Source organism: Anolis sagrei, chromosome 2 (assembly GCF_037176765.1).
Source record: "Anolis sagrei isolate rAnoSag1 chromosome 2, rAnoSag1.mat, whole genome shotgun sequence".
NCBI classification, from domain to species: domain Eukaryota; kingdom Metazoa; phylum Chordata; class Lepidosauria; order Squamata; family Dactyloidae; genus Anolis; species Anolis sagrei.
Window position 1 is genome coordinate 140,770,170 of NC_090022.1, and position 20,452 is coordinate 140,790,621.

Below are 20,452 nucleotides of genomic sequence, written 5' to 3' on the forward strand. Positions count from 1 at the left end.
GCCCCCATCTACTCAGCCTCTTCCCTCGGAAATCTACTTTCATCAAGTGAACAAAGATGCTGTGACACGTTCTTTTCTGGATCTTTCTAGCAATATGTTACAGGTGTGGGCAAACTTGGGCCCTCCAGGTGTTTTGGACTTCAACTCCCACAATTCCCGTAGACTGTTAGGAATTGTGGGAGTTGAAGTCCAAAACACCCAGAGGGCCTAAGTTTGCCCATACCTGTAAGAAGGATATGGTAAATGAAAAAATTTGAAGCTTGAAATGATAAAAGTTGTTTATTTAAGTCATCCATAGCACACAAAATAAGCATAATTGATGCACTATTCACTTCTTCATGTTTAGTTCTATTTTTTGGTCAGTTTACTTATTGTACTTGCACTGCTATTAACTGCTTGTTACCCAATTCAGAAACAGTCTAAATTAGATTTCGTACATGTGGCCTATGTATACTATTGTGTTGTAAACAAATCATTTGATGGTGCTTTTCCTGTCTTGTCTTAAATTATATTTTGTAGATAATTTGGCAAGGATAATATACTATACGTGTCAACATTAAAATAACTGGTACCACAAAGATAAAAATAACATTTTTTAAAAATCGGGATTTTTTTTAAAGTTAGCATTAAAATAATTAGAGCTTTTAAAGGTTTATGATCAAATCAAGCTGTGCTGTGGTTTTAGCTTTGAATGTTTTTACTCCACTTCTATGGATTTTAATTAGATTTTTATTCACTGATACTGAATTCTTTTATTGTTTGTATATCTGTAGATATGAAATTGTTTTGTAATGTTTTTAATGTAAGCTGCTTTGAGTCTCTTTTGTGGAGATTTAGCGATCTTCAATCTATCATATTCAGCAACTTAAAATTCAAACACAAAGGTATGTTAGTCTAGATCAGCATGTACAGCAATCTTGTTGCACCTCTGAGACTGAGAAAAGTTGTTGGCATAGGTTTTGTAGATCAAGTGCTACAAAATTTGAGGAAGGTCTGGAGTGGCAATGTCCCAAACTGGCCCTGGGGAGGAAGCTACATCACTTGTCTCCATCCTGCAAGATGGAAATCGCGACCGTCCAGTTGAGCTGAACCCAGTTTGGCCCTCCTTGCCTTTCCTGTTTCTTGTTGCTGCAGCAGCCCACTTGTGGCAGTCCCTGGTGTGTCTACTGACATCAAAGGCATTTGAGGAAATCAACAGTGTAAGAAATGCCAACTTATTTCAGTTAGTTTCAAAGATACGACAAGATTCCTTTACATCCTTAGCAGCTTCGAGGTCTGTGCATCTTTTTAAAACGAACTACACCTAAATGGAACATGTTGCCTCAGAGTATGTCGTAGGTGCTTCAATTGTGCTTTTCCTGCAAGGCAGGGGTTGGACTGGATGGCTTTTGTGGTCTCTTTAAGTTTCAAAAAACAAGTTTGAAGAGTTAGGACTTTATTAGAAAGTTTGATCTTAGTAATTACTAATATTTCCATATGGGAAAAAATGTATTCCCTTAAAGCAAAGCTTTCCAAACATTTCATGAATCATTTTACAACATAATTCAGTTAAGTCACCCCTTATAGGAGATATGTTTACTGTTGAGGCGCTAATGATTGTTATACTGATGTTTAATGATTTATGTTACAATTGTTTTTAATTGCCCTATACTTGTCTCGTGATGTTTTGTATCGATGTTGTTCACCGCTTTGAGTCGCCTGAGGGCTGAGAAAAGCGGTATATAAATAAATAAATAAATAAATAAGGACACAAACATAAATTGTTATAACAACATGTATGGGGACACAACATATCTCAAGAAAACCTTTCATTTATATACTGTATATTTTAAAGATATGATTTATTGCTTATTTCATATAGACTCATAGGTTTCTTGTTATGCTTGTGTGACATATCGACAGACCACGGCCAACAGTCTTGCATGACACACAGTTTGGAAAACTATGCATTAAAGGTATATTCCCTTAGAAACATTTATTTGAAGGAATTTTTAATATGTGTGGCTTTTTAGGTCTATTGTATTTCCCATTTCTATGCATGGTTGTAAAAGCTGGACAGTGGGGAAAAAAGTGAAGAACATTGATTCATTTGAGACATAGAACTGGGGAAGAATTCTGCAAATACTGCAGACTGCCAAAAAGACAAACAAATGGGTCTTGGAGTAAATCAAGCCTGAACTCTCCCTAGAAGTCAAGATGACTAAACTTTCACTGTTGTATTTTAGACACATTGTGAAGGGCATGAGGCAATAAGAAAAGGGGACTATCGTACCACATTGGGATAGACACCATCAAAATAACCATGGCCCAGAGCCAGCAAGACCTGACACGGTGACTTGGAGGTCGGTCTCCAATGGATCAATCACCAAAAAATAAAGTGACAACATCAACTTTAATGAAACAGCAGAGGAAGCCATTATTTCTAGTATTTAAAGCTGTGACTAGTCAAACACTCTTTAGTCTTAAAAATACCAGACAAAAGATTGTTAGTATAGTTGGAAGTCTCTGTTTGGAGGATTTCTTCCTAGAACATTTTCGTAGGATATTGATTCTTCAACATTTCAAAAGGTATTTATGAAATCTGGATTAAGGCAAAAAACCAAATACTTCTAAAAATAACTTATTCAGAAGCCTTCACTTTTTTCTCTAAAGGTGCATTTTAACTGCAGAATTGATGCAGTTTAACACCATTTTAATTGCTATGGCTCAAAACCATGGCATCCCAGAAGCTGTAGTTTGGTGAGGACCCAGCACTCTTTGGCAGAGAAAGCTAAAGACCTTGTAAAGCTACAACTCCCAGGATGCCATATAAATTGATCTGTGTGAGCTAAAGCTGCATCAAGCTGCATGAATTCTTCAGAGTAGATGCACCCTTAGACAAAATCCATTGAAAAAATATATGGTGTCTGTTTAAAATTGCAAATCGTTTTATTTTATAAATTCTATTTTTAAGTACAGTGTCATTTATATCATTTACACATACATATATCAAACAGTATTGTCTGAATTCTATTAATAATCAGTAGTATACTCCGAAGGGACAGCCATTCCTATCATATGCTACTTACCATTTTCAGTGTGTTTTTAAAAGTCATGGTCATTTACGTTTCAATCTGTTTTGAAAAAATATGATTCTCTTTATTTACATCCGTAAAGTTTACACATGTAAACCCGTTAAGTCTCTGTTGGGATTCGCCTTTTAAATTACAACGGAAATATATTTTTGAATGCAACTCCAGGATTAGAGAGGAAATAGTATCTGTTGATTGTGAAAAATAATGTTTCTTTTGAATGATACGTGTTTCCAAGAGGAAGCAATAAGTCTCAAGGGGAATCCAAGATCATGGATGGGAAGTTTGCACCTTCACAGGATATGGAAGATTACCCACCACATTGTTAAGAAACACTGGAAGCTCACAGCAGTAGCTTTACTACGTACATTAAAAACTATCCAGCTTCTGTAATTGACTGTACGAACATAGACGCCTGGAAATCTTGGTCGACCACAACCATACCCAAAGCTTGTGATTCCTACCAGATAAAACCTGGCAGCAGATGGAACATAGCACATCAGAGGTCCACCGCTGTCTCCCTGGAAAACACAAGACGGCAACATGAGTTTTCATTGTGAATGAAATTCGCCCATGATTTTAATTTGCAGGGTTGCAATCCCATAAATCTGACTTATCAAGTGAAAACACTTTTCTAGGAAACATGGATAATTATGGAAAGGCAGAACAGGTTGTAATAGTTGGGTTATAATTATGATGATGACAATGATGATGACGAATTCCTACAAATATCAGCTGCTGCTATTTGTTCAAAAGCTGACTCCAAAAATGAAGCTAGAGGTCCCAAAGTGCATAATGATCTATTTTGTTTATTACACTATATAACACATTTTTCGTTCCTGGCTTATAAATTTCATTTCCTAATTGGTTCTATCATAAAAACATGGAAAAGCTTTATTAAACTGCAAAAAACGTTGGTATTGTGGTACATCCTGTAGCACATTTAGCTATAGTTTTTTAGTGAATATATCAGAGTCTCAGGCAATTCAACTTAGTCTGTGGCAGCCACAAAATGAAGTTTCTGGTGCATAACAACTACTTTCAAAGTAAGTACCACACAATTAAAGAAGAAATAACACTTTCAAACCAATTTTTGTTACTACTGTTATATATTCAGGAGCTGGAAAATGTTTTGGATGGAGGAAAAGTGTACTCCATAATTTTCTTCACATCTTTGAATCCCAACTACAGTAGACTGATTAACCCAATAGGAACTTGGTAAAGAAACCATTATTTAAGTTACATTGATTTCAAAAGGGCTATATTAGTTGAGAGTGACACCTAGTGTTTCCCCTTTCATCTTAATCATTGAGAGTCCATAGGCAGAAAACCCTCAGGAGTTTTTTTCAGTGCCTAGGGCATATAAGACAACAGAGGAGAAAAACTGAATTAGAGTATGCCTTCAGCTTTATTTTTGAAACTTGTCATATCTATTTTTAAAAAATGTTGGAAATGACAACCTTCATCAACCCTTCTCTAGCAATCTATTTGTCTATGACAGCGATTCCCAATCTCTTTTTGATCAAGGAGCACTTGAACAGGGACCACTCTCCAACATTAGTACCAAAAGGGTTACAAATCAGTTTTTGGTCAACTATAGATTTGGTTTGGTTATTTGGGGTGCTGATTCAGAAAACTGCATTGGATAGACCACATCAGCTTTTGTTTCTGATATAGAACATATGCCATCTAGTAGTCGCCATCTGCTCACCCTCCGAAAACCATATGTAATAATCTAGAGCTGATGTGGTAGTAGTAATCTTTTGTGGGTAGTCAGCCTCTCCCCTCCCGACATCCCAGTTGCCTAAGTACTGTAAGAGGAGACCAGTTGCTCTTGTTGCTGTGTGGTTTCGTGGCAATGGTGTAGTAAAGGTGAGGCTGGGGATCATATTTTTGTTCTTATGGACAACACGTTGGGAACAACTGGTATATGTTGTTTCCTGTATGTATGTTCTGGTGTGAAGCTTCCTTTACTCTATGGTTTCTGAGAAGTTATAAAAGGGACTGCAGACCATATGTTCTCTTTTTTTCTCTCCTTTTGACTATGTGACCTGTTGATAACTGTTTTGTGACAAGAGAGATGCCCTGGCCGGCTGACACAGGGAACCACATCAAAGTTATCTGAAACTGGAATAGTAAGGTTTTTTTGTACCTGTGTATGATGAACACATGAAAGTTGTGAGTAAACAAATATGTTATTTCCATCAAAGTCTACTTCATTTTTGAGTGCATTATAGGAAACAAGTTGTTTTATGTGAAAGTACTTTTTTGGACACTGAGAAAGAAAATACTTCTAAAGCTCTGTTGTTTTATGCACTGGCAACATTTCTGTATTCCTGACAGATCGGTGATCACTGGTTATTCAGTCTAACAACTGAAACCGTTGCCCAGCTTAATTATATTTGGTTGTACACTACAAGAGGAGATTCTGCTCTAAAGGGTATTTTGGCTCTTCTCTAAAAAATTATGTTCTGTAATAAAATCAGGTAATTTTTCTTCCCCATTTTTTTGTTATTTTGATGCAGTTTTGAAATACTTCATAACATAGCATGAATTGTATCATCAGCAATTGCATACAGGCATTTGTGACATGTTTTAAATTGGAATTCTCTCCATTTTACCTGGCAACTATCAACCTTCCCACTTTCTGTGCCAGCACAAACCATATTCCATGTTATTCTTCCTCCATACCAGTTATATCGATTACATGTACTCAGTGGAATAATCTCTACTTGAGCTTCTTGTAATATAAGTTTTCCCTTACCTGTTAACAAAACACAAAATACTACTTAAAATAGTATTAAATAATCTGGTCATTTTGCAAATTTGCTGAATGTTGACAGCTCAAAAGCCCATATAACTCTCCTTAATGCATCACACCAGCATCCCAAGTATTCAAAATATTTTACATTAAATGACAAAACAAAGCTCTACCATTCTGGCAGTGTGTTCTGGAGCTGCTTGGTAAATTTGCAGCAAAATCTTGTTGGGCAGCCAGCACAAACTCCAGGCGTATATGCAGCTATGGCTAAAATCCCATTTCCTCCTGCAATTTTTATGTTGTGCTTACTGTAATTAACAGTATTTTTTTAGTTTTCTACTATTGTTTGGATCCTAAAAATGTGAATGGTGGAAAGTAGGAGACACATTTATTTTAATTAAATACATAACTATATCCCCAGTATATCTGATAAGCAGTTCATTTTTACCACTATTATAAAATATAAAGTGTATAATCTGCTCAGATGGATATAAAGAAAGTGCAATGAGTTTAGACACCACCACTGGCAACATTACTGTGTGTGCCAGCAATATGATGAGCCTTTGTGAGACTTACCAAACACATTTAAACAGAGCCAAATCAATTATTCATTTAATTTATCTCCTTCAACTATCTACACTTTTAAAAATCCATGTTATGTAGAACAGTCCAAAGAATGTAAAAATTAAAATATAATTTGCTCAAATGTACAACGTTTTACAAAATTCACATACATTTGGCAAAAAAGAGAATTTTTGTAACAGAACACAGAAATGTGTTTTTGTGGATTTGAGGTCAATAATTTTTATTTAGAACATCCTTTACAAACTGTGCTAAAGAACAATCAAGAGAATTGTGTAATCAGAGCGCATCAGAGTGTCTGGGAGGATATAATTTTTGTTTTACAGGGCACACCTTTATAATAAATAGTTAACTGCACTTCTATACTATATATGAAATGTTTCTTACAATATTGAAATACATATGCTTGATCAGAAGCAATAAATTTAGAGTACTATCTAACATAACTACAAAAATAAACTCCAGACAGCCTTTGAGCCTGATCTGTCAAATAGTGCAGATGGTTTCCCCCAAAAATTAATGAACCAATTTTGAACTTTCTTCCTTTGTAGGCTCAGGCTAACATTCCATGCAAACTGAAGACTGATCGACAACCTTTTGGTTTTCTGGAAAACCTTGCTGCATAACAAACTTTGGATTGTTAGTGCTGCTAGCCAGCTTTTTATTTCTTTCAAATCAAATAATCAACATCCATTCTGAGTAAGAATTGAGATGGGGAAGGATAGAAATAAAGTTGTTGTTGTTATTATTATTATTATTATTATTATTATTACTATTATTATTATTATTATTATTACATTTCTAAAGGTTTTAGAAAGGTCACAGAATGCAGTGTTTCTTCATATAAAATTCAGAATGGGTTAGGTTAGAAGTGTACGCTTCAGCAGATAGTGCTTGTTACAAAGCAGTCACTTCCAACAAATCTTTAGAAACATGCTAATTATTTCTATATCTTGTTTTGTTGCTTTCAAAGTAGGAAATTTGTTAAGATAGTTTTGTTTGGCCAATAATGAGTAAAAGAAGAACTGTATATGATTTCTGCAAAGATATGAAAATGAACTTGTTTGGTAATTAATTACCAAAGTAGTGAGGTAGTGAGGAATATCTATCAGTTCAGTGCCAGAAAAGGAAATGAATGAAAACAAGCTTGCTTATTTGTAACCGATTCTTCGAGCAGTCATCTATGAACTTACACAAATGCGTTATCTGCACCTGCACAATGCATTTTTGCAAACTTTTAGAGTTATCACATGAATGTTTCAGCGGTAGTTCTACTTACTCCTTGCAAACTAATGTGTTTCCTTCCTAAACCCTAAGTTCCCATGAACCTGAAGTAGTAGTCAAAGATTTAAGGAGTGGCAGGACACAATGAGGGGAGGATTGTGTGAGTTCACAGATGACCACACAAAGAAACACAGTTCCAAGCAAACAACCTCTTCTTTTTTGTGCTCTGTAATTAGCATTTGATACTAGGAAGCTACTAATCCTAGAAGAAGGGAGCACCATACCGCACCCTCTTGAATACAATCTTTGCTAGAGACCTAGTTTCTACTCTGTAGTGTGAGGTGAATGCCGAAGCCCGAGACCATGTAGCACTCCTACAGACGGTATGCAGGGGTAAACCTCTCAGGAAAATATCCAATGTCATTGTTTTCCTGACTGTGTAAATCTTCTTCACTTGGACAAGAGATCACTTTCTGGCAAATTCACAGACCAGGCAAATAGATGCTGCAATGCAATTGGAGAGTTTTTGGAATGAGGTAGGAAGTCTTATTCGTTGAATGAATAGAATTCAAAAAACCACCATTATTTCCAGAAAGAGGTTTTGTGGTTAATCTAAAAGGACAGTGCTTCATAGATGTCCAAACGTTGAAGAGTATGCTCCAAATAAGAAATTGGATCCGGAAGTAAGTAAGTATAATATCTTCGTTTAAATGGAAAGCTGATGCAAGCTCCAGGAGGAAGAAAATGTTTGGCTTAAAGACTACATTGTTGTCCTTGTGGAATCACAGGTAAGCTTGGTCTGCCCGTTGAGCACAAAGCTCTTTTGCTCTTCTAGCAGATGTGACAGAATTTTCCAGTTAAGTAACCTAATATTATAAGAAGCCACAGCCTCAAATGGCTTTCGAGCTAACCAAGAAATGAGTAATTGCAGATTCTACTGGATAGTAGGCTCCATCAAAAGTGAGTTCAAATTCTTGTGTCCTTTCACTAATTTCTTCAACAAAGATTGATGAAACAAGACTTGCAAAGCCATTGAAAATGCCAGAATAATATGCTCTCAAGTAGCACTTAACAGGTAAGAGACAAGCTTTTGCTTGTCAGAGAAACCAAAAAATTGAGGACATGAGTAGTTTGCACCTCATCCAGTGACATTTGCAGACCGGACAAACTCTGTAAACTTAGTCCATTAGTAAGAATAAGATCACTGCACAGGTGGCTTCTAGTCAACTACAACCTGACCTGTTCAAATAATGATGTTTCAAGCCAGTACTCCAGGCTATGAGATGGGAGTGCTTGCAAGCTGGGATGACTTAACTTTTATACCTGTAGATAGTGAGAAACTCTGAACAGAGTGATAGTTTCTGGGTATTTCACTTTGGAAAGATGACTCAGAGGCAAGCTATGTGACAAAAATGCATCTGGCCCAGTCCTGGCAAATGGTAGCAATCACCCTTTTGGCAAGAGGAAATGGAGGAAAGACAGACACTCCTGGACACCTCCAACTGAACAGGGATTCATTGCCTAGTTATACCAAGACACTCAGTTGTCTGAGAAGATGAAATTCTAATAGCTAAATTTGATCTACCAGTTCCAAAGGAGAACCATAAGGTGTATGCCTCTTTGCTTGTTCAGATAAGAAACTACTGTGGTGTTGTCAGAGACTACCTGAACAACTCTGCCTCACAACATGGTCACAAACATCTTGAAAACCTTGATGACAATCATTATCTTGGGTTCACTGATGTGTAATAACCCTTCTCACACAGAATAGTGGTACTTGTCAGGCCTTTCAAATGTACACCCCCCAAACTCTCAGGGATAATTTTGTAGTGACAAACTACAGGCAACTCATGACATGCCTGCTTGCACATTTTAATGATCCATCCACCAACTCAATGAGCAATGTGAAACTGTCACTATTGTTTTTGGAGACTCATCGAGAGGACTGAATTCTGTGTGGAATCAAGTTTGCAAGATTCTCGTTTCAAGGCGAAGCCGTGAAACCAGGAGGACCTGGACATCACAAGCATAAGTATTTCTGGTGTATAGACACCAAAGCATTTCTTTTGAAGAACCTGATTTCTGTCTTCAAGAAATAAGGCTCCTTGGGCCTAAGAATCTAACAAAGTCCTTAGAAACAATACCTGCTGGTATCATTCCAGGTGAAATCCCTTGTGGTTTGGAAAGCAAAGAGTGAGATGAGGCAGACACTTGTATGCATGAGTGATTAAGTTGATTATTAATATAACAAAATAGGATGAAATCCTGTTGACAAAGCTAGCTACTACCACCGCCATATACTTGGTGAATACACGTAGAGCAGTGTACAACTCAGAAAGAGAAATAGGAAAATGAATGACTTCCTTCCACCATCAAAACACAGAAATCTTCCATACTAAAAGATGGTTTGATCATGACATAGAAATTAGCATATTTTAAGTCAAGAGTGGCAAACCAATAGCATTTCTTCATCAAGGGAAGGATATTATTAAGGGTAACTACCCTGAAACATCTGGGTTGGATGAAGAAATTGGGTGAGATGAAAAAAATGACATCTCTGAGATCCAGAATGACAGTTAGTCATCATTTTCGAACACAAATAAATGAGTTGCTGAACAGTGGAACTCATTGCTTCAAAGTGTCTGTTTCTGTGGCTTTGAAACATAGGCTAGATGACAATCTGTTGAAGGTACTTTGTGCTTTTCTTGCATGATAAAAAGTTGGACTGGAAGGCCCATGTGGTCTCTTCCAACTCTGATTAAATAAGGAGAGAACCTTCAGTGCAGCTGAAAGAGTGGGATATCTCCTCTTTGAACCTGGATGAGGACATCCATAGATGTTTTACAAAGAATACCTATAGGGATTTCCAATATTCTATGGCATATTATTTATTTATTTATTTATTTATTTATTTATTTATTTGATGCATTTATTAACCGCCATTCTCAGCCCTTTAGGGCGACTCATGGCGGTGTACAACACATATAAAAAGGCAATTTACAAAGAGGCAATTACAACAACATATTAACAATACAACAATTACAAAATTACACTAAAAATCCGCTTCATCTCATAGTGGAATCATAACCAATCTCATATTCCTTGTTCCTTTCCAGTCGTCTTTACCACATTTTTATAGCACTTAATTAAATGCCTTCTCGAACAGCCATGTCTTAAGGCTTTTTCGGAAGGACATAAGGGAGGGCGCCTGTCTGATGTCTGCAGGGAGAGTGTTCCACAGCCGGGGGGCCACCACCGAGAAGGCCCTCTCCCTCGTCCCCGCCAGACGTGCCTGTGAGGCAGGCGGGATCGAGAGAAGGGCCTCCCCAGACGATCTCAAGGTCCTCGTGGGCTCGTAGGCCAAGATGCGGTCCGAAAGGTATTTTGGGCCGGAGCCGTTTAGGGCTTTGTAGGCCAAAACCAGCACCTTAAATTGGGTCCGGTAGCAAATCGGCAGCCAGTGGAGCTGGGACAACAAGGGCGTTGTGTGCTCCCTGCCTCCCGCTCCAGTTAGTAACATGGCTGCCGCGCGCTGAACCAGCTGAAGCTTCCGGGCCGTCTTCAAGGGCACTATCAGGGAACTACAAATCTTAAGTGAAAGAGATTGTGAGTGGGAAAAATTCAAGGAACTCTGATCTATACATCTGAGACTGAGGTTGAAATCCAAACTTTTTGTTGTAGACCTTATATTATGACTGTGTTCCAAGATCTCACTGGTAGCTGAATTAAACAAACCTGCCCAATTGAATGAAAGATCCTCTACAGTCACCTGTGTTGCTGTGTCAAGTGACTGTGAAGATCACAGCTAAGTACTGCCTTAAAGAGGAACTGCTCTAATAAGACCTTGCCACTATAATCCACTACATGGCAGACAGGTATAATCTGTTGTGCAGCCAAGCAGTGCAATTCAGCCTGTAACATGGCCATAATCCATGTAATAACTCTGGAAGCTTCCAAAGATGCACTATACAGGAACAGATAATCAATATGTGTGCATCACAGATGCCACATAAAACTATTTCATACATGACATGTATAATTAAAGACTTTTTAAAGTATATGTCTAACCATGAGTTTGTGTTCACTGACAATCCACATTTCTCTTCAAAAATGCATGAAATACCACTCTTCTCAAATGACTAATTCTCATTCTTAAGAATAGTTTAGTAAAATAAAAATAAAAGTTACCTTTCTCCCTTGCGCGTCCCCATCCAGCAATGTAACATGGGTATTCAGGTCTAATCAAAACATTTTCAGGTATGCAGATAGGTTGAATATACGCATTGTATCTGATAGGCCTTACAAACGTAAACAAGGCAACATCATTTTCATACGTCTCCATATTATAACTAGCATGAACTGTTATATTTTTCACCCGGCGCATTATAGTATGAGAGCTGTGTTTATGAAGATGATGCAAGCCAAGCACAACCCTCCAAAGGGCTGGGTTCCTAGGATAGAACAAAATCCCCTATAGAATCAATTATTATTTTTAGAATTGTTACATAAAAAAATAGAAATGTGAGACTTGTCTCTTGTGTCATGCTGTGTAACACAAATAAACATGAATGCAGAAACAAATCAAATAATGAAAATATAGCAGAAATTTCAACAGATTATAAAAGCAACGTAGCCAGAATACAGATGTGGCCTGCTGGATCAGACCAAAAGTCCATCTAATTTAGCATCCTCTATCTCACAGGAGCATGTTATATGTCTCCAGGCTTAGTAGCATATAAAGACAATCAGTCTCCCCTGGTAAGACCATATAACAAGAATGAGTAATAGCCCTAAATAGTCTGTAAACCACCCTAATTGACTTTTAGAGCTATTCATTTTTAGAGCTATTCAAACTAGCAGCCATCACACTTATAAAAGCAATTGAAAGGTAATTTAAATCAGCAATCCCTGTTCCCCCTGCTTCAAAAGGTTTACCATTGCATAATCTGTAATATGTTGTTCAGTGGGTGTCCTCACACATTACCACAGCCTAAGTCATTCAAACTTGCTAATAAAGTGGTAAACTATGATACGACGCGTTCCAATACAAATCAATTTTTTAAAAACAAATTTTAAATCTTGCTTGCCAAAATAATGCACAAATGCTAAAGCCAGGAATTAAAGAACTGCCCAAGTCATTCTATAATACTTATAGTCATTCTATAATGCTAATAACACTTGGCATACATTTCTTGGATAGCAACAATTCCATATTGTTTATCAATCTTCCTCTGAAACGAAATGAAATTTCACGAGCAGTTTCATGATTTCAGCATGGCTGCCTGCTATTCAAATTTACAAAAACCAAACCTAACCCTGGGGTATGTCATAACCTGGAAGTGGAAATTCTCTTCTGATCTGCAGTTTGAAATGGGTTAAATTACTTCCGTGCTCTGATACCATCAAAATGGCAACCTTGAATCCACGATACCCTAGCTTTAGTGAAAATTATCCTGCCCCAGATTGACCCTGCCGACATCACTTTCATCTGTTTTAATCTGAATTCAACTTGGTCTTCAAAGCCACATTGTTCCCCACTACTAGAAGTTGTCTGGATACAAAACGGTGTTTCTGGTATGTCACGATCAGATTATTTAAAGTAGTTGTTGTCCATGGAGATGATAAGGGTTGGCGAGACGATATCGAAGGTCTGAGAAAAGATGAAGGGTGTGATTCAAGTTGATGACAATGGAGACTGATGCTGAGAACAAGGGTCAATTTGTCATCCATGCAGCGAGCAAGAGCAACTCTGATATCCACAGGGAGAGTGATTGATGTACTCAGCACAACCGTATTGATCCATATAAGATGGAGAATAAAAATTGCACAAGGCGGGACGTTACTTTATTAGGTTACAAAAAATTAAAAAATAAACCAGGCATCTACAACAAACCCCAAAGAAACTTTCTCCACCAACTCTAGTACCCTTATCTCCTTGTCTTGGCCTTGACTAGAACTACAATTTCATACTTCATGGTTGAAAGTTCTGACAAATACTCCAGGGACATGCTTAAGAGATGCACCTCCACAATTTATATATACAATTAGCTCTTGGCATTTGCTGTATTAGGAGTACCTAACACAGCAATTGTGAAAAACTGTGAATTTTAAAAAATCTATTTGTTTTACCTGAGAGAACGCCCTTCTAGATCCTCCAGCATGATTCTTTTCCCCCAATATATTCATTTATTTATTATATTTAACTCCAGCAATCTATATTACCACAAAATAATATACATTCAAAAATATAGTAGAGGGAAGGGAGAGAAAAAACAAGAAAAGGAAAAAAAAGATCATTCCACCAACACATAGCTAATACATAATCTCACTATAGTTGGTGAAAGCCATAGCCACGTTATGCATGATTCTATGGTCAATTTTTGCAGGAAGTTCAGCACAGAATCACAGTGGAGGACCTAGAACAGTGGTTCTCAACCTGTGGTCCCCAGGTATTTTGGCCTACAACTCCCAGAAATCCCAGCCAGTTGACCAGCTGTTAAAATTTCTGGGAGTTGAAGGCCAAAACATCTGGGGACCCACAGGTTGAGAACCACTGACCTAGAAGTTCCTAGAGAGCATTATAATCAAATCCACAAATAAATTAATTAGCAAAATGTGGAGGCTGGCAGTCTTTTACACGCACGCATAAATTTTAATCTACTATGGGATTCTATAATGCTTTTTTGAACACAGATCTTTCTAATGTCTAAAACTGAAAAGGATTTAGAACAAAAAAAAGATACATACATTGATGATCTTGTGCAGTGTGCTGCTGTCACCACTGTGTTGTTGGTAATTAATGATGCACCACATAGATGGATATATCCTAGGCCAATTTCATAAATCTGAAGACTAACTTGCCAGGGCCATGCTCCAGGCAAAGCATCATATCCACCTACAATCCGAGGCCCTGTTCCTCGACCAAAAATAGGTCTTATTCCACATTCTAGAAATCAAACACAATTATACCAGTAAAATATGGTATTTTAAGTGTCCCAAAAATATAGCATGCATTTGATAACAACATCACAGTTTCTACACAGATATTTAATGTTTAAAACTGACCAGTTTTACATAGCAGATGTCAGTGAATCATCTTCAGTTGGAGAAAGGAAGCAAATCAGAATGCCTCACTGCACTACACAAGCATTCATTCACTTTATCAGAGAATGATTAGCTGAAACCTTGATAAAATCAATACTCTAGAGACAATTATAGGTTTGAAAATATTTAAATCATCAGTGGGACTTTCATGTATTTCATTCTGGTAACACAATTTGTGTTATCTGGAACAACAAAGATACCTGATACAAGAATAACTTATTTCTCCATAAATTTGCTTTGGATAACAAACATCCTGTGACATGCACATCTTTATAACATATTTGAAGGATAAGTTATAAATGTAAATTATGAACGAAATACAATAATTAATATCGTAACTCTTTTACAAATCATTTTCTTACGCTCACAGTATTGGAACAAACTTGACAGCTCACAAAAGCTTGTACTGTGAGAATCATGAACCACCTTGGGGCTTCTTCAGACAATCCCCGAGCTACAAACATTCAACTTACAAATAACTTCTAGTTAAGAATGGGGGTGAGACAACAGGAACTGAGAGAAATCTACCTCTCGGAAGGAAAATTCAGTCCTGAAAGAGTTATCATGGGGAATCAAGCTCCACTGAAGCTTTACCATCAATCCTTGCTTCCACAACAAGCCAAATTTTTCAAAATCCAAGCATCAAAGGGACAGAAAGTGAGGCGAAATTCTCTGAACAAGACAGCAAAACAAACCCTTTCTTATGCTATCCAACATTTCTCTCTCTCTCTCCCTCTCTCTCACACACACACGGATAGTTACATTTTTTAAATGTGCCTGTTCCGACGTACACACAAATTCAACTTAAGAACAAACCTACAGAACCTATCTTGTTCGTAACTTGGGGGCTGCCTGTACTTCTTTCTCTTCTCATCCCCTGCATCGATTTTTACATGCCTTCATGTGCATCGGAACGCAGTTCTTGTGTTACAAAACCTAGTTGAAGCTTTGTAAAGTTGGGTTCCAGATGAAGATTAACAATTTTGTGTTGAAAGGGGGTAGGGGTTGATCACAGACCAACCAAGTAGTATCTCGGATATCACTATGGAACATGATTGGAATGGATTTTGCCAAGGGAGATAAAGACACGGAAGCACACAATGCTCAAGATCAAGATGAGCATGACTAGATCTATCTCAAGCCTTTTTAAAATATAATGACTGAAATTTGGGGAAAATATGGTTTTGGTTGACGTATTTTTATTTTACAGTAATTTTATCATCAGATAGATAGATGTCTGATCAAAGTCAGATCAATCTATACATGGAAGGAGTACTTGTATATAAATTGGTTAATATCAGGCTCGAACAGTAAATAATTAGAAGTGCTTTTAGATTAGAAAAAGATGGGGGTGTCTCACAAAGATTCCCCCCCCCCCCCAGATTTCTTATTATAAAATAGATTTAGAGAGCTAGGACAAACATTTAATTATATTAGCTGATAAATATTAATAATATGATTTGATAAAATTACTAACATCTTATTTTTTTTATTTAAAAAGAACTAGATGTTTGGCTAAGCTTTGATTTGTACTCTTTGTAGGTAAATGTTATACAGAGGATAGTAGCTATATAGAACTGAGGTGTCACTAAGATGATCACAGTTCTGCAAACCAAGCCACATGATGAACTAGTGTGGGAGTAAGATAGTTTTAGCTTTGAGAAGACTGGCAGGTGACACCGCTATTTTTAAATATCTGAAGGGGTGTCATGTAGGATTGAAATTGCAAGATACAGATTCCACCTAAAATGTAGGGAAAACTCTTTTATTGTATGAGCTGATTGACAATGGGATGGGCTGCTTCAAAATGGGATGGACTCTCCATTGTTGAAGGTTTATAAACAGAAGCTGGATGGTCGTCTTTCAGGACTGCTTCAATCGTGTGTCACAGAGTTTACTCATACATGGACTAGATGCTCTTTTGATTCCTTCCAAGTTTAAAATCTTATAATTTTAATAGCATTACATCACACAAGCATTCCTCCAACTTGAGCCCCTTTCAAAAACAGGTCGATGTGCCCAATTAATATGTAATGTGACCCTCTAAAAGCATTTCTCTAAACAGTTTGATGCGGTGTCATCATCTACTTCTGACTAGCAAACCGCTATCCAGAAATTCTTATGATCTAATAAATATTTTGTTTTATAAAACACTGTGATACATTTCCCTCAACATTAATGTTTTATTTTATTTTTTCAGAATACAATAAACATATTCCACCTTTTCTTGCTGTTTCTGGATGGATGCTATAGTGCTCTATTGTAAATCATTTAGAAGTCTATTTTTCTAAAAAATGTTTGTGACTGGTTCAAACAAATCTTGCAAATTTGCAAAAGTCCATAAACATTAATTTACATGAAAAATAATGACCCATGATTAAAATGAGTTTCCCCTGAAAGCAGTGTCTTGCGCCCAATATTGAACTATAACTCCCATCAATGCCAGCTAGTATGGCTACTGCGCTCTATGCCAAGGCTGATGGGAGTCATGGTCCAATCTACAGCATTTGGGGAAGCCTGTACTAATGAGCAAATCTACCCTGCAGAAGTAATGCAAGTCGACACCAATTTTTAATATGGCTCAGTGCTGTGGAATCCTAAAAGTGTTTGTTTGGCGAGGCAAGCTAACGAACCTACCTGGGCCCTGAAGTCTTCAGGAGAGGCCCTTCTCTCGGTCTCACCTCGATCTCAAGCTTAGTTGGCGGGAATGAGAAGTCCTTCTATCTCAGTGGCTACCCCTCAACTCTGGAACTCTCTTCTTCCCAGGGAGGGCAGAATGGCCCCCTCCCTGCTGTCCTTCCAGCAGCAGGCTAAAACCTTTTTATTCAGGCAGGCTTTTAAAGATGGTGTTTAAGATGGAATCAGCGGGTGATGTGGTTTTCAATTCTGAATATATTTTGATAAATTTTAACTGATGTTTTTATTTGCTATAAGTTTTCCGGGCTGTATGGCCATGTTCCAGATGCATTCTCTCCTGACATTTCACCTGCATCTATGACAGTCATCATCAGAGATTGTGAGGTTCTCAGAGGTAATGACCTCACTACCTCTGAGGATGCCTGCCATAGATGCAGCCAAATGTCAGGAAAAATGCTCTGGAACATGACCATACAGTCCAAAAAACTTACAGCAACCCAGTGATTCCGGCCATGAAAGCCTTCGACAATACATTGATTTGTTAAAATACTGTTTGTGTTTAATTCTATGTTAATGTTTGAATATTTGTATATTTTAATACCAATGCTTTTATGTCAGGCCGCTTTGAGTCCCCTTTGGGATAAACATAGCAATAACAATAATAATAATAATAATAATAATAATAATAATAATAATAATATGGTGGTCCATGCCTTGGTCACCTCTAGATTGGATTACTGTAATGCGCTCTACGTGGGGCTGCCCTTGAAAACGGCTTGAAAATTCCAACTGGTTCAACGGGTGGCGGCCAGGATGTTAACTGGCGCCCCTTACAGAGAGAGGTCAACCCTCCTGTTTAAGGAGCTCCATTGGCTGCCATTCACCTACCGAACCCAATTCAAGGTGCAGGTGCTTACCTACAAAGCCCTAAACGGTTTGGGGCCTGCCTACCTGCGTGACCGCATCTTCGTTTATGAACCCACACGCTCCCTTCGTTCATTCGGAGAGGCCCTGATCACGATCCCACCTGCGTCGCAGGCGCGTTTGGTGGGGATGAGGGACAGGGTCTTCTTTGTGGTTGCTTCCCGACTTTGGAACACCCTCCCCAAAGACATTAGACTAGCACCCACGTTGGCAGTCTTTAGGAAGAACTTGAAGACCTGACTATTCCAATGTGCCTTTCCAGAATAGGATAACCCCCAGCACTATGTCCCAGAAGCACTTTATTAGAATTTAAGACTCTCTGCACATTGCACTTGCCCAGAATTCCAACATACTACCTGTCACACCCAGCACTTTTTTAACCTGTACCCATCACTGGCCTGGCCCTAGTTTTTATTGCGTAATAGTGTAATGTTTGTTATTGTTTATGTTTTTAATTTGCTTTGTATCGTATTGTTATTGTTTGCTGTTGTTGTGTTGAGGCCTTGGCCTTTGTAAGCCGCATCGAGTTCTTCGGGAGATGTTAGCGGGGTACAAATAAAGTTTAATAATAATAAATAATAATAATCAGCTCCCTTTGAGAGAGAAGACTGAAGACTTTGTAAAAACTACAACCCTCAGGATTCTGCAGCACTTCAGACAAAAAATCTATTGGTGAAAAAGATCTGTTTTTGTGTGCAAATACACTACAGAATGAATGCGGTTTGATCCCACTTTATACACAACTCTAGGAAATCAGGGGAGTTGTAGTTTTCCAAAGTCTTTAGCCGTCTCTGCCAACCAGGGCTGGGGCCTTGCCAAACTAACTTCAGGGTGCCGTAGCATCGAGCCATGGCAGCTCAAGTGGTGTCAAACTGTATGGATTCTGCAGCAGAGACGGACCCTTCCCTCTCCCGCTACCAAGACTACCCTTAGCTGTCCTCTTGGAGTGAATCCCAAGGGCTCCGTTGAAAAGGTGCCCCTCCGGGCGGGCGAGCGGGCGGGCGAGGCCATTGCCCAGCGCCGCACTTCCCCACGAGCGGCCCGGTCGCGCGCCGAGAGCCTTCCTTCCCACCCCACCGGGAAGCTTCCTTTCTGCGCAGGCGCGACACCTTCCCCGGCCTTGGCGGCGGCGGGCGGGCAGCCCGGCGTTCGACGATGGAGCTACCCAAGTCAGGCTTCTCCGGCGCCTTCCACCGCTACGCAGCGTCTCGCTTCCCGGGCTCACCCACGGTTGAGTTCTCCTCGAGCTGGGCGTCAGTCAGCAACATATACAGCAGCGCCGGGAGAGAAAAGATAGCGGGGAGAAAGCTCCGCCGCATCGTCTGTCAGCTAAACAAAAATGGCTGCCGGCTTGGCCTTCGTTCCGTCACGCGCGCTTCCCTTTGAGACGTTGGGTGTCACGTGACCACGGTGAGCCGCCAGGTCAAAAAAGGGTTTGCTTCGAAACGTGCAACGAGCGCGTCCTGTACCCCTCACCATTTCCCGCGTGCAACAGCACTTGTGGCGACTCTTGTCCCACCCCGGAGCCTGCGAAGCCTCCCAGCATCCCTTACCACTAGCAGAGCTGGCCAGGGGCTACTGGATATTCTTGTCTTAAAATATCTGGAAAGACACATAATCACAACCACATTATTATTGGGTTGTTGTAGGTTTTTTCGGGCGATATGGCCATGTTCTAGAGGCATTCTCTCCTGACGTTTCGGCTGCATCTATGGCAAGCATCCTCAGAGGTAGTGAGGTCTGTTGGAACTAAGAAAATGGCTACCAGTATTTAAAAAACTCTAAAATTACAACAGCAAAACAACAGAGGGAAAACAATCAGGGACATCTAATCACCTCTCAACAAGATTGCCCCAGGCACTGCCAGACCATCAAATGCTAATCAAGGTGGTCAGTTGAAACATTCACACCTAGCTCCAGCAGACAAGAGTCCTTTGTCCCACCCAGGTCATTTCACAGATATATAAACCCATTTTCCTAGTCTTGGACAGCAATGGCTCCCAAAATGACCCATTTAATGTGGAATCAGGTGTCAAACGGATGTGTTATTGCCCCAACTTTATTTTCTAACTTCATTGCTATGATACTTCATCTTGTTGACGGGAAGCTTCCCACCGGAGTGGAACAAAAATAAATCTTTGAACAGGTA

General features: G+C 38.8%; 1 protein-coding gene across 1 annotated transcript; it reads right to left on the reverse strand.

Annotated features, from left to right (window-relative positions):
• Positions 1 to 1,863: 1,863 nt before the first annotated feature.
• Positions 1,864 to 19,864, reverse strand: LOC132768277 (transmembrane protease serine 12-like). Its single transcript, XM_060764010.2, has 5 exons — positions 19,529 to 19,864; positions 14,386 to 14,584; positions 11,827 to 12,089; positions 5,693 to 5,835; positions 1,864 to 3,592 (listed from the first exon to the last, which is right to left on the reverse strand). The coding sequence occupies exons 1-5, from the start codon at positions 19,620 to 19,622 to the stop codon at positions 3,365 to 3,367; spliced, it is 927 nt and encodes a 308-aa protein (XP_060619993.2). The 5' UTR covers positions 19,623 to 19,864; the 3' UTR covers positions 1,864 to 3,364.
• Positions 19,865 to 20,452: the final 588 nt, after the last annotated feature.